Source organism: Ambystoma mexicanum, chromosome 1p (assembly GCF_040938575.1).
Source record: "Ambystoma mexicanum isolate Mex_15411 chromosome 1p, UKY_AmexF1_1, whole genome shotgun sequence".
In the NCBI taxonomy this organism is placed as follows: Eukaryota; Metazoa; Chordata; class Amphibia; order Caudata; family Ambystomatidae; genus Ambystoma; species Ambystoma mexicanum.
The window spans coordinates 1,477,518,510-1,477,533,689 of NC_090921.1; the positions used below are offsets into that span (position 1 = coordinate 1,477,518,510).

The 15,180-nt window shown below is 46.4% G+C and overlaps 1 protein-coding gene across 2 annotated transcripts in view; it reads right to left on the bottom strand.

The window, feature by feature from the left end:
* The window catches only part of TTC24 (tetratricopeptide repeat domain 24), a 639,301-nt gene that overhangs the window by 495,756 nt on the left and 128,365 nt on the right, over positions 1-15,180 (bottom strand). The window contains exon 1 of one of the 2 annotated variants that reach the window (XM_069607145.1): positions 7,131-7,300. The exons of the other annotated variant lie outside the window; for it this stretch is intronic. Within the exon in view, the coding sequence (XP_069463246.1) occupies positions 7,131-7,158 (28 nt within the window). The 5' untranslated portion in view covers positions 7,159-7,300. Of the gene's footprint in view, positions 1-7,130; positions 7,301-15,180 lie in introns of those variants that run through there. 2 annotated transcript variants of the gene reach the window in all.

Genomic DNA, 15,180 nt, shown 5'->3' on the forward strand with positions numbered 1-15,180 from the left:
AACATAATCTGGAAGCCGAGGACGGCCGAGCAGGCTTATTTAAGTCCCGAACCATACGAAAGAATACTCCACCCAAGGAGGACATCAGGCAACATAGACAGGTGAGAAGGGGGGAAACCTGTGACACTGTAACATTGCGTGCATGTAGTCCCACCTGACGAAGTTGAACGCCTTAATTATATCCAATGAAACCACGGCGCATTCAATCCCCAGACAGCTAGTGCCGTCCATTACATGATGTAATCGCCGTAAATTCCAAGCAGTACTCCTGTTTGGCACGTATCCCGTCTGGCCCGTGTGTATTAAACAGCAAATCACTTCCTTTAACTATTCGTCAGCAGGGCGGTAAGAATTTTGTAGTACTGGTTAATCATGGACAATGGTCGATATACATATAGTCCTATAGTCCAGAGGAGGCTTGCCCGGCTTTAATATTGGTACAATCATGGATTCTGGTATACTCTGATGGAGTATGCCCCTTTCCCATGCCTCCTCATATAACACTAGGAGCTTCGGTGCCAGCTCCGCCGCATAAGTTTTATAAAAGTCTCCTGTCAGGCCCAGGACTCTTACCCGTTGGCAGTGACCGTAGGATCTCCAAGACCTCTTCCACCATGAGTGGGGCTTCCAAACTGTCTGCCCCTGCCTCGTACAATTGGTTCAGCCCTATCTCATCCAAAGCTTCCATGATTTCAGACTTGCAGTCTTCCTGTGCTTCTGAGTATAACGTCTCATAGTACCCCGAAAAAAACTAATTCATTTCCTGCTGTATGATGTGAATCATGACCCAGGGTTCCTCCCTGCAGCACAACCACGCCAACAGCCTGCCTGACTTATCCCCTCTGCATGTATTCTCTGGGTGTACCTGATGTAATTAAACTTACCAAGTCTATCCCAATTTTTAATACAATCCTGTCTCATGATCAGCAGGCACCCCCTCAGCATTCTCCTCCCTTTCCCCACTTGGTTCAAGCTTTTCTATTTCTGTCTCCGCTCTCTCCAGTGACCCTAGGAGCCCATTCCAGAGTCCCCCATTTACTGATTGCCGTTCCCTGTATGACCGTTTTGAATGCGTCCCACAGTGTGCCACCCTCTTCCCCTCTTGCCGTATTTAACTCAAAATATTCCCTTATCCTCTCTCTGAGATATTCCCAGAACTCATCTTCCTGTAGGGCCTCGGTACGCAGGCGCCAGGTCGGGACCGGGGGCCTGGGAAAGTGTCACGGCCAAGTGGCCAGCAATGGAGCGTGGGCCGAGAGGACTCTAGCCAGGTACTCCGCCCGTACAAATTTCCCAGCAGTGTCCTGCCCAGTAAACAAATAATCCAGTCGGGTGTAGACCCCAGAGGGCACCACATAGTGTGAATAACCTCTGTCCTGTCCGTGGATGTCCCTCCATATATCTACTAGTCCCAGGTCTCGTAATATGGCTCCCAGGGCTCTTGTGTGGGGGGAAAGGGTCTGCTATATTTGTCATCCGTCCTATCTAGTAAAGGGTTAAGTGTGCAGTTGAAATCCCCTCCCAACACCCACATGGCACTTCGGAACTCAGCTGGCGTACGATAGAGAGACCTGAAGAAAGTTGTGGCATCGCTATTGGGCGCATAAGTATTAATGATGTATGTTTCCCTATTTTCAATTAATCCATGTGCCAGAACTATTCTTCCCTCATAGTCAGGCTTAAGTTTTACCATTCCGAAGGGGTCACCTGGTGCAATACATATAAGCACGCCCCTAGCATACCTTGAGTAAGTAAAACCTTGGGGTATTCCCCCAAGTAGATCTCAGGAATCCCTTATTCAGGTGTCCATGGAAGGGCTGGCGCTCTCAGATCCAAACCCTGGGGGTGGATGAGCGAGGGAGGCTCACCTTGGTAGGGGAGTCTGGTGTTATGCTCGGGGAAATGACCTAGGTGAGACGCAGTATTTTACTGAAGAAGGAGATGCGGAAGAAGAAGTCCCTAAGGCCTTTAAAGTTTGTGTTGCGTCTACCTCCCTTCCTTCAAAAGAAACCCCTCTTATTCAAATCCTGCCACCCCTACAAATCTTGCAAATCCCCTAAGAGCCCAAACCCGGTAACTCTCAAAAACCACAACACCCAGAATCACCTTTCTTCTGTTTCCTATCCAAACACTGCTGGTCATTCTTCTCTACGTCCCCCCCGATTATGATTTGTCACACTCCCATTCTATTTGGACCAAATACTACTGTTCCCACAATCCCCGTTTAGTTTCTGACAGCAATCCTGGTAATTCCTGTTTGTTCCTCAAACCCAACAAATCTTGCCCTTCTAAATTTAACAAACCCCCTTGTACGAAAGCTATCATTTCATATAACACCTTTTCCTCTTCCTATCGTGCAATACCTGGAGTCTCTACCACCCCCCTTTTCCAACCCGAACACCTGTTTACACAGTGATATAAAAGGACTGATGATAAAACTGTTTACCTGACATGTCCCAACCCAAGAGTCAGGCAAAGTCAGGCAATTAACCTAAATCACACACACCTGATGGTCCTTTTCTTTCCCCACAGGTATAAAAGGTGGAGCAAGACAGCACAGTATGAGCAAGGCAGACAGCACGATGTGAGAGCTAGTTCCGTTCGGCAGTACAAGAGAAGGTGAAAGTCGTCGAGAGGAGACCAGGGGGGGAGAAGTGACCTTGCCCTTATCAACAGAGAGCCAAGAATAATAGCCTGTGTGTGCTGCAGCAGATGTCAACGGTACCCGGGTGCCTTCTCGGCTGAAAGCCAAGCCGGGGAGAGACGTTTGGCCCCATGGTACCGGCCTTGACTTTACAGATGGAAAAGTAAAAGCCGTCCATCACAATCAGTGAGTCGAGGGGGAGAACCGATGAAGAAACTGAATTGTGCTGAACAGAAGTAGCAAGAGGCTAACTGAACTTTGAAAACAAAGAACTTTTAAGAAAACGGGAAAACCAGCAGAGCAGAGTCAGGTTCCACGTGGGAGCAGGCTTGTGGTGATTACCCTATTGTGGAACTACAGGTACCAGAAAACCTTGGGAAGAAGGCGAGAACAGGGGTCAAAGTGGTCATACAGGGGTCATGCAAAATCCTCTGTACCGTCGAAAGTCTTTGACCATCAAATGATCAGGAAGCGAAAGGGAACTGAATCCTGCTTGGTAAAGAGTGAACCCGGCAGAGGGATGCTAATGAGAAGGGGCAGAGCCTTGAGGTCCCTGTGACCGGTGTACTGATAGGAGAGAATCTACAGAGGGACACCTACAGTGAAACGTTGTGCAAAAGGTGGCCAGAGTGAACCCGGAAGAGGGAGGCCAACTAGCAGGGATGAACCCTGGAGATTTGTTCAAAAGGATATTAAGATACGAAGTGAACTGTCCCGCTTGTAATTTAGGGTCCGAGCCCGACGGAGGTGATCCAGGGGTGAAAAGTTATCACCTAAAGTTCATCGAGTACGGCTGTGAAAGGTCTGCGCCCGGAAGAGAGGGGAACTAGGGGTGAAGCCGTCACCCAAAACCAGAAGTGGAACAGAACTTTGGTGTTCGTTTGTTGAGGGTATCAGAACTTTGAAGGTAAGGAACTTTTATTGAAAAGAGACTTTAACCATCAGAGAAACTGATAGCTGGAGCGGAATTGGCGGCTCGTGCTGGGGAAAGCTGGAGTGTGTGCTTTGCTCAGGAGACCCACCTTGTCCTGTGCTGAAAACATGGGGAAGGGAGACCCCTGGCAATCACATCATGACTTATTATTTGAGAACACTTCTTTCTTTATTGAAACTCTATTGCACACTCTTTTGTATTTAGCTTAAGGATTGGCAATAGGTTTTTCTTACACAACGCCACTCGGGCTGCCTTATTTTCATTTGATGGTCGACACTTGCGCTAGTCTTATATTTAGGTTTAGTTTAGGTGTTTTCCACCCTGCATTTACAGTATGGGCAGGAGGGCACTCCTGGCCAATGTAGACATAGAATCTGCATTTGGCTACTGCCAGTGCACCCCGACTGCTTTTACATGTTATGTGGGAGGGAACATTTGACATTGGCTTGTATGCCCATGGGTTCCTCAGTGTCTTGTGCACTGTTTGAAGCTTTCACCACTTTCTTAGAGTGTGCTGCGCGCAGGGAGGAACAGCAGGGAAGCATCATACACTACCTAGATTATTTCATTTTCATAGGAAGGGCATTCCTCGTGCACTGACTTCCTTTCAGACCCTGATGGCTACGATGGGCATTCCGCTAGCACCTGAAAAAACACAGGGCCCCACAGAGCTGCTAAAGTTTTTGAGTATCAAAATCAATACAGCAAGGGGCACTTGCAGGTTGCCCACTGATGAAGTACAGGGACTGATTTACAAGATAGAAAACAACCTATCCAAAGACAGGAGCACTTTGGAAAAAGTCCAACAGCTGTTGGGCAAGTTGAAGTTGAATTTGGCAGGGTGTTTGCACGCAGGTTGGCAAGGGCAACAGCAGGGGTTACACAGAGGCACCATCACATTCGACTTGACTCTGCCCTAAAAAAAGACTTGCGAATGTGGCTGTCATTCCTGCTAGGGTTTAACAGGGTGCAGTTATTGAGAGATCCATGGGAGACAAGCTGGGAGCTGCAGCTGTATTCTGATGCATAAGGAAATTAGGGTTTTGGGGTCATCCTAGGGCAGGAATGGTGTGCGCAGAAATGACTGACCCAATGGCGCAAGAAAGGTAGGACCAAGAATATCAGGGCTCTGGAGCTCTTCCCTATCGTGGCAGCCCTCATTTTATGGCCAAGTGAAATGGGGAACAAAAGGGTGTGTTTTTGGTCTCACAATAAGGCAGTGGTTTAGGCCATAAACTTACAATCATCAGCTTGTCCTGTCGTGCTGAGCCGTGCTCAGCTGCCGTGCTGAGGAAATTGGTAGATGATGGTCTGCTTGTATATGAACATAGAGTTCAGGGGGCCTCATTACGACCCCGGCGCTAAACCATGGTGCTATTAGCACCATGGTCCATGCCGGGGTCCGCCATGGTGAATGGCGGAATTACCGCCCCATTCCAAGGTTGGCGGGGCGGTAATTCCCCATTCACCATGGGCCCTTGGGTAATTCCCCATTCCCATAGGGCTCAATGGGAATGGGGAAGGCGCAAATTGCGGCACCGTACTTAGCACCAAGGTCCCTTTGCGGCACCCTACTTTCCCTGCTGGTAAAACCAGCCGTTAAGGTCGGGTCCCGCAAAGGGACCTCGTAATCAGGCGTTAAGGGTTTAACGGCGATGACACCTTTTACGGCGCCGTTAAACCCTTAACGCCAGGGTCGTAATGACCCCCAGGGTGTTGTTAATATTGCTGCTGACGCTCTTTCTCATTTTCAGTGTAACAAGATTTGGAAAGGCCATCCTGCAGCCAGGGAGAAGGGGACGCAGTTCAATAGCAAGTGGTGGTAGCTGGTGGACAGGACTCACTGGGACTTGGGCGGGAGGAGGGGATCGCTCACACAGGCGTTAGATCCAGGTACCAGCAGGAATATGGCACATTTTTGAGTGTGTTGTGTGCATTGGTAACCCAGATAGTGCGCTTGAAGAGCGGGTGCGCTCGTTTGTAGTATGGGCACACAAGGAGGAGAAGACCAGGAGCTGAGCGGTGGTGCACCTGGCAGCAATAGCCTTCTACAATAGCCTTCTACAGCAAGTTATTGGGTGAAGGGCACCCTACCAAAGTTTTTTTAGTATGCACAGCTTTAAAAGGTTGGAGCCGGGCAGAAGGGCTCAGGCAAGATGCATGCAAACCTATTGATTTTGAGTTACTGCAGAAGCAAGTTAAAGCCTTGCCTGATGTATGCTCAGATGCCTAATAGGAGTCGCTGTTTAGGGGTGCGTTTGCACTGTCATTTTCTGGGGCATTTCAGGTCAGCAAATTAGTAGCAGCCAGGAAAGGCCCTCTCAGTAGTTGATGTTGCCTTTGTCACCAAAGGCACAGGAGAGGGGTTAAGGATCAGGTGGAGAAAATGTAGGACCGATCAGGAGGGAAAGGAAAAGTGGGTTGATATGTACAAGTCATAGTTATAAATGCCATATCATATCAAGTCCCCCTGCAAGGACAGCTGCCCTGTTGAGCTATTGAGATTTTTCATAGCAATCGGGAGTCTCACTGTGCCTCACCCAGTGCCAAGAATATCTCAGTCTTTCTGCCAGGCGGCCGCCTGTCTCCCTCTGGTGTATTCGCTCAGCACTAATGCACTCCCAGTTCGGTGCCCTCTTCCAGTGCTACCGGACTTGCGTGCAACGCCCAGACCGCAAGGTCCACAGGGCTATTTCAGCATGACCCTTGTGGTTGCGCCGCACATTGCCCAGCCGTCTATCCTCTCTATGTGCCAGTTCTCTAGCGCTGGCAACGGTGCAGCGGGTGCACCCGCGTCCTATGCACTCGGGTTCCAGCCCCCCCCCCCCTAGCAGCCTGCAGGCAAGTGTGGTCCAGCCTGTGCCCCAGCGTACCTCTGCTCCCTGCCAGGCCCTGCCTATGCCGCTGCTTCAGGCGTGGATGTTCTGTGATGCCGCTGCCCAATCTACTCCTTCACCGGCTCAGCTCGCTTCCTTCACCCTTGCAGTGAGGGCTAGCAAATCCTTGGGCAACTCCCTAGGTCTGAGGGTGCGGGTTTATGCACACCCCACAGCCCTCTGATGATGTATTTTCCCCCAGGCCGCCGAGCTCCCAGGCAGCAGCGACGGGGCTCCGCTCCTCTGACCCACCTATGCAGTGGCTCCTCTTTCACAGGCGTTCCCTGCAGGCACCCAGTACAGCATCTCTGCCGGACGCTCACCACCTGTGCAAGCAGTTTCCTGCACACCAGGGTTGTCGGCGCAGAAAGTCTGCAAGTGACCGAATCTCCACCGGAGGGAGACACCAGTCAGCTCCCTCCGCTGTCAGTGTTACAGATGCCTGCAGAGGAGGAACCCCTCCATGCCAGAGCGCCACTCCGGACCACTGCCATTCCCTTCAAGCATCACCCAACCTGTGCGGCATGGACGGCAGGGGAGCCAATGTCCTCAGGTCGGCGCTGGGTGCACAACCACCACCTTGTGTACCGCTGCCAAGCTTAATCCGCCTGGCCCCCGGCAGCCTCCGGTGTATGAAGCGTCTCCGGCTCTCTCATGCACCTCTCGTTGTCCTTACCTGGCTGCACGGCCGTCGCTGCCTGCATTTCATGCTCGGCTCTCCCCCTTTCAGTTTACTTGGGACTCTCAGTCGCCATCTCGGGAGCTTGACTGCTCACACCGCCGGACTGAGTTCACTGTTCCCACGGCTTGCGCTCACCTTCTCGTCCCTCCAGCCAAGTCCTTCTCACTGCTCCCACGTTCTGTCGCTCTCTACGAGCCAATTTGCTTTGATTTACCAGCTGATATAGCAATCACTTATAGAATCCTGTGGGAACTCCGAAAGAAGTCAGCATCACTGCATGGCTGCTGGCCACGCCCCCTCCTGGCAGCTTGAATGTTTGACTGTGCCCTGGGCGGTCGCCATGTTGCCAAGGCAGTTTTTATTGGGCAATGTTTGGTATGAGTGGTTAAGCCGTTTTTTCAGCCCACCGAGTAGTTCAGTGGCTTTGTGGAGCTGTTGGGGGGGGGCACAGTGTGAGCCTGTTTTGCTGGGTGCCATGAACCAAGTTAATGGGGAAGGGTTCAAGATGGTGGCTTTTTGGGTGCCAAAAATGGGGGGCTTTCATTTGAATAGGTGACGTCCCGCTTGCACCAGCGTGGATTGCTAGTGATGCTGTTTCAAAATGAATAAACGAACATCATGGCGTTTTGCGCTTATATTGATTGTTAAAAAAATGCTGATATGCTGCGCTGCCTGGGTTTGATTAAAAAAAATCAAACATTTGTTTGCAAAATATGGTGTTTGCTGAGGTACATGGCTTGGTTATAAATCACCAAAAAAGAAAATCAATGGTTTTTACCAAACACTTCAGGAGGAAAACTCTGCGACTCAAAAAAATCCCTCAAAGATGGGCCCATTGACCACGTTTTTTGGTACGATTACTTAGGAGTTAGGATGAAGACTAACTGCACATGGGGAGTGCAAATTAACCGTGCTGTTCTTAATCTAAGTAGACACTGTGGTGCTATTTCTCGATTCACTCAGGAACATGGAGGGGGGCGGTGAGTGTCATTCTGAAGGTTTATATAGCCCAAGCTAGGCAGGTGGCCTTATATGGAGCTCAGCTCTGGGGCATAAGTAATAGTGCCAAATTACAGGTGACAGAATAAACATTTCTCAAATCAATTTTTGGGCTCCTTGTGAATGCACCTAATATCCCAATTTTTATGGATATGTGTATTCAAAGTATTGGATTCATCTGCTGCCCAAAACCTGTGTATCTCTGGGCCTGTATGTGGGCAAATCCTAAGCTTGCCAAATTTAGGGAGGCGATTAGGGATTTGCTATCCCAGGCTGGAGGTTCAAATATCACCTGGCTTGCGACCATTAAAAGTGAATTAATTAACATGGGCTGGGAACATGTTTGTCATTATCCTGAAACTATTCCCTCAAATTTTAACGAGACAATGAAAGTTGTTTATGCCGTAAGATTGGAAGGGGAAACCTTAGTAAAATTGGCCCAGTCAAATGGTCTCAGTAGCTATGTACTCTTGAAGAGAACCCATGGCTGTCAGCAGTATTTGGACGCGATGCAGTACATGAAATTACGTATGGGCATTCTCCCGCTTGCTGCGCTAAGAAAAAATGGAACCTGGGTAGTTACCCTGATTGTCCACATTGTTCAAATAATGTGGAAAGTGTTGTCCACTTTATTTTTTTATGCTACAAATATCTGGACCTCAGAAAAAAGTGTTTGGTCCCCCTTTTCAAACAAAATTCTATAAGCAGGGTGAGCGATGCCCTCCACCTGTGCTTGGCCGGCGAGAGCCCACTGGCCACTCATTGTATGGGTCACTATGTGTTACAGGCATGGAGGAGAAGGTCAAGGATTATGGCACTGTAGTTATTTGTGTACCTTTGTTTTATGGTAGCAATAGCTGATGTGTTTAGATGAGCCCTAGGTTAACAGTGGTGTGCTAATGCTTAAAGATTTTAACTTTGACTCACAATACATTGTTCATCGATATTCATATCAAATATGTAGAGCGAAACCGCTCTTGTATTAGATTAGATTATGGAAAAATTAGAACCTTGCTGGATATCGGAAAGCCCTGAAAGATGAAATGGCCCAGTAGGGTAGCCTAACTCTTCCTTGGTTGGTGCATGTAAAGACCCATTTTTGGCTTTGGATTTGATGGATCTTTGGACTCATCCTACAACCATTGATGCAAGCTCAAAAGCCAAAGTCCAATATGCCCTTAAAATGCAAAGGGTGGGAGAGATAGCTGGAAGCCTGGGCATGTCATCCCAGTTTAGTACTTACTGGGCTCTTAAACAGGTCCAGGGCTACTACTATGAGCCCTAAATCAATGCAGTCTCTGTTTCTTAAGCTTCGTTTTGGCATTGTACTCCTGGCATCTGTAAAATCAAAATGGAATACCAACATTGGCACACATTGTCCTTTTCGCCCATGGATTAGGGAAAACAGAGCAAATTTTTGTATCTTTTGTCCCGCATACAAAGACCTCAGAATTATGTCATTAAAGCATCTTTTCCTCCAAAAGCAGGTTACAAGTGTTGATGGGGCTATTAGGTTCTGTTCGGGAGCTAAGGTACCCCTGGCTACCTTTACTACAGGTTGGTTCTTGATACAGGCTTGGTATAGAAGAGTGAAATTGAACAATCTTCTTCCATAACTATAATCATATTCCTTGTGTCCTGTTGCCCATGTTACTCCATGAGTGAAGGAATGGTTGCCTGGTTTTGGGCCCTAAGCAAATGGTTGGCCATTCATGACTGATGCATGTTATAAGAGAAATTACTATGCGTTGTATGCACATGAGGAAATGCTTTTTGCTTTAGGAATTAAATATGATTTGTATTCATTTTGTATTTTTTTAAAGTAATTTTTATCCATTTCCATTGTGTCAATTATAGACATTCTGATTTTATCTACTTCTCATTGTTTGTGGTTTGTTTTGTATATTACACATGTCACTTTTTTTAACGATTTTATTTATTTAAAACCGTTTGCAACAGAATACATGTACACATAGTTATGTGGCAAAATTATATCACAGTTACAGAATAGTTAACCTCCCCCGCCCTTTTCCCAAGCGTCTCTCTTATTGCTTTCCCTTGTAGGACTGGTTCCTCCGTATCCTGCTGCTTCGGGGCTGAGGCCGGTAGTCTGAGAATTTTGGTTGGGGCGTACGCACAGCCTTGCCCGTTGCGGTTGGAAGTTGAGCGCCGGGAACTCTCGGTCATATTCCAGAACGGGGACCCAGCAGTCTGTAAAGCGGTGTAGAGCTCCTTCCTTCGTTGCTATCTTCTCTGCCACAGGATGTCCCATACCTTCGTCCACCATAGCGGCAGCTGGGGACCCTCGCTTGATTTTCATTTACGGGCTAAGGTGATTTTTGCCGCCAGGAGGAGTTGGGTTATCAATCTCGCCGTTGGTCCTTTCTTTGGGTAGCTGTCCGACTGTGGGGTTCCCAGCAAGATCACCTCTGGGTCCAGTACATGTGACTTTTAGGGTCTTTACAGGCCAAAATAAAGTATGATGATGGTGTTTGATGCGCTGCAGACAGGAATGTTATTGCGCGCCATGTGCATTTGCAGGACAGCTGTTGGCGTTGTGCTAACACAATTAATTTTAAAACAGACATGGTGAGTTTCTCACCGATTAAAATTTGAAAATAGTTATTTATTGGGTATGTATAATGCACCTATGCAAAGAGTTAAAGGACAAGAAGTTCCATTGCAGGGGGCCAGAATGCTTTACTATCTAACTTTAATAATGAATAACATATTGTTTGAATGTACTGAACACAGGTGCAAGGATATTTTACAAAGGCAAAGGACAATTTGTAGGTTGGTCACAGAACAAGAAAAGAACTGATAATTAGTGGGAAGGTTTGCTAAGTGCGTCCCAGGGTAAAAGAAGGTTTGCTGTGTGCACTTAAGTTGAAAGAAGTGTCTGCAGATTAGTAGTATAAGATTGTAACAGACGGGGACAATTAGGACTGCTCAGGGAACCTTGCAGGGGAAGGCAGGAGATATGCGCTATAACAAGCTACAGTTTGTTCCCATCACCTTAGGTTGGTTTAGAATGACAGTAGAAGGGTCACCAGACATGTTTGCCAGCAGCAAGGTTGCCTACAACGACCCCAATGGTCACGAATTTGAAGCCGATTTGTGGGCACTCTTTCAAGAGAAAATGCACAGGAAGGCAAGAAAATGGGCAAAAAAGATGCTGGAGGAAGATCAGGAGGGGCCAACACACCTGCAAGTAGTGCATGCTCAGATCTGCCCACCCACAGCGATGAACACCCCCTGCTGACAGAGAGGCCCGTCAGAGTTCAACCTAAGAGAAAAGGGGTGGCACGCCAACCAAGGTGTAAGGCAACTAGGTTAAATGAGCGAGTGTGTTTACAGGTGGTGGCTGATCCCACGCGGACCTCTGGTGTAGAGCAGCAGGAGGAGTTGTTGGCAGTTTACAAGTTAGGACGAGTGGCATTAGGTGGTGCAGTGATGCCATCTACAGGTAACCAGTTGGGCAGCAGGGTAGTAAGTGTGGCACTGGAGCTGCCGACAGGTAATGAGGGCGAAAATGGGCAGATTGCTCAGGCATTAGAGGAAATGCTGAGGGTACTGTGGGGAGTGGTGCAGCCACCTTGGGAAGGGGCCAGTATTGAGACCGCAAGGAGGGTTTGGGAAGGCCCCTCAGAACCTGCCGCAATTGTGGGTCCAGGGGGGCACAGACCTCTCTTGCCACAGTCGGGTTAGAAGCCACACGGGAGGTTGTGGAACCAGTGCGGCAACAAGGGCCCACTGGAGTGGGCAACCTGAGGGCATAGGGACAAAGGGGAGAAGGCGTAACAGCCCCAACATTGTCCACAGGGGTACCCATACCACAGCTGTTAGATACATTTGCGGGGCTGCAAGGACCTACTGGGACTAGGAAGGAGAGACCGATGTGGGGGGCACCCCCTTAGTGACAACCGCGCCCCTACTGTCTGGCAGGTCCGCCTTAGCATGGCATATTCCTAGACAGGTGAAGGAGCGAATTTGTGCAAGGGAGTATTTCAACACATTTTTATTACCGTCGGTCGAGATGGCTGGGCCAGACACCAGACATTGCGGTTACCAAAGAGGAAGATAAGAAGAGGCAGAAAAGAAATAGGAAGAGAACATTACCAATTGGAATAAGACATGCCAACGAAAGATTAACAATATTGGTCTTGGATATCTGCAGCGCTAACCAATAAATGTATGAATTAACAATCATCCAAAAAAAAGCGAACAGTGCTATAAATCGCACCCTGGAATACTAGAGGGTTTACTCACTTAGTCAATGAAGATGAATTGATTTCTCTAACCCTAGACATTAGATGTTGTCAAGAGACATGACTCGGAGATCCTCAGATTTGACAGGCCTTTTAACACTAATAAAAACTTGGACAAGGTCTGACATTTCTTGAAGAACAAAACCCAAATGCATTTGTACAATGCCTAGCATTCAATTTGCAAGTTCCTTAAATATTGACCAAAAAAACATTGATCTTATTACATCTGTATTGGAATCCAGCGAAAATAGAAACTTTCAGTTTCCTTGATACTCTAACAACCTTGATTGACGCAACATACTCAGAGTACAATTACCCACATACAACTTATGCAGTTACATCAATATCAAAATCATAGACAATCGTGGTAAACTAATGGAAAATCTGAATTTGATCTCAGAGCAGCACAGCGGGCGCGCGATTTAGGTCTACGTAACTTCTCCATATTAAATGGTCAAATTAATGGTGATGTACCAGCTAAGTTCACATGGCATATTTGGACTATTCTTTTGTCTCCCGAAATATGAGAATATTAAAAGACATTCTCACAATAAAACCAACAACAAACAGCGATCACACTTCATTAGTGATAACTTGGAAAATAGTCCAATGAGATAAAGATGTTCGTTAACTCCTATCTCGACAAATTGACTATGGAGGAATCAATCCAGGCGACATCCATCACATTACAGAGAGTTACCGAATTAATCTAAAGTCCATGGATGTGCCGTTCGATTATTCTGGAATTTGACTTGCTTTCATATCGAATCATAAAAGAAACAGCTGCAAACAAATCCAAAGACTACACGTCTATGATAAAGCCCTGATAATGGTCAAGTGAAAATATAGCGCAGATTTGCGTCAAATTAAAAAAAGTAAGACAAAGGATAAAATTGAACTCATAAGGACACGATACAAAAACTGGCTGATTGCTACGCGGGCGGTTAGATATCCACATGATGCTGAACAAATGCTTAAAATCAGGTGCTCAAAGAATTCCCGGGATCTGTGGGCCCTGCTCAATAACAACACAACTTTCCAACTAGCCTCTTTATCACAGGGAGTATCAGAAATGCAATGGCTGACACACTTCACCAAATTGTTTGCGGCACAAAATAATTATATAATGGCAAAACGTAAGGTTACAACTAAACCTTGCAGTATTCAGTTTGACCGAGATGACATCATTATACTGATTGGAAAACTAAGCTCTTCACAAGCTCCTGGCCCAGACGGGCTCTGCAACGCTACCTTGAAACTAAATCCAGAAGCCTGGGCAGACTTCTGTATGTTACTGTTTAACAGATAATGGATACTAAAGAAGTTCCTCTTTCCTGGGAAATTGCCTTGATCATTCCGATATATAAAAAAGGCAATCACGAAGAACCCAGCAACTATCGCCCCATTGCTTTGCTTGATATTTTAGGAAAGATTTTTGGAACAGTATTACTATTACAACTAAATAAATGGGCAAAGTGCTCAGTCCGACTACACCCAAGCAATCAGGTTTTGTAAGCAGCGTTAGTACCAACCTTAACTTGATCCTGTTGACATTTTTGAAGCTTAAAGCCATCAAAGCCAAATCAACAATATATGCCGCCTTTGTTGATCTCAAACAAGCATTCAATAGCGTCTGCCCTGAGAAATTATGGGCAAAGATGCACGCACGCATTGGGTTGTCCTAAAGACCTGCAAGAAGCAATTGAAGCTATTTACTCTTCAACTTCTATCCAAGTACGCTTATCGAAAGAAGGTATGTTCTCCAAACAAATCACCACTTTTAGAGGATTAAAAAAGGTTGTCCTCTGATGGCTACCCTACTTAACATCTATTTGGCCGACATAAGGCCGCGATTCGAACATTTTCTCCAAATATCAATGCCACTGAGATACCTTGGCTTCTATATGCTGACGATTTAGTGCTATTTGACCAGACAATTATAGGTCTTCAATGAAGAATTAATGCACTAGAAAAATACATGGAAAACAATAACGTGAGACTTAATAGAAAAAAACATAATGTTACTATCGAGTGCATCATGTAAACAAAAACCAAGAGGAAGCTGGTATATTGGTAATCAAAGACTTGAGAAAGTAGAATCAATCCCTTAGGAGTTCATATCAGCTGTAACATTAATGAAAGTGGATGGATGTCAAAGTAATATCTAAATGTAAGAATGTATCCTCCCAGGCAATTCTTTTGAAGAAAAAATATGGCAAATATAATGCAATTCCTATTGCTACATTCTACAAACAAAAAGTAATTCCAATTTTAACATATGGCGCTGACGCAGCATTACATTTATCCTGGAAATCGTGGGATCTTTTAGAAGGTGCCTTCTGGAAACAGACACTCCAACTTCCTTAAAGTCTACAATAGTTTTACTGAGATATGAATGTGGGGACTACAATCTCTCCAATCAATTGTTCTATGGAAAACTCTTGCACTATATTGCATATGTATTATGCAGACAATCTTCCCCCGTTCACAATCTTATGCCCTAAAGATTAGACACAAAGCAAATGGATGTTTACCAAATGGAAAAATGTATGCCTAAACTGGCTATATGTAAAAAAAGAGGAGTAAAAAAGAGGGGTGTGGCGCGCACTCTAATTCCTGGCCAAAATACTACCTGAAAAAAGAAAAAGAATAAATGGGTTAAATCCCAAAGTGTCCAATTCACTGGGTTAAATCCCAATTGTTACAAAAATATTCACAGGGTTACATCCCAATTGTTGAATAAATATTCACAGGGTTAAATCCCTTATGCTGCATTG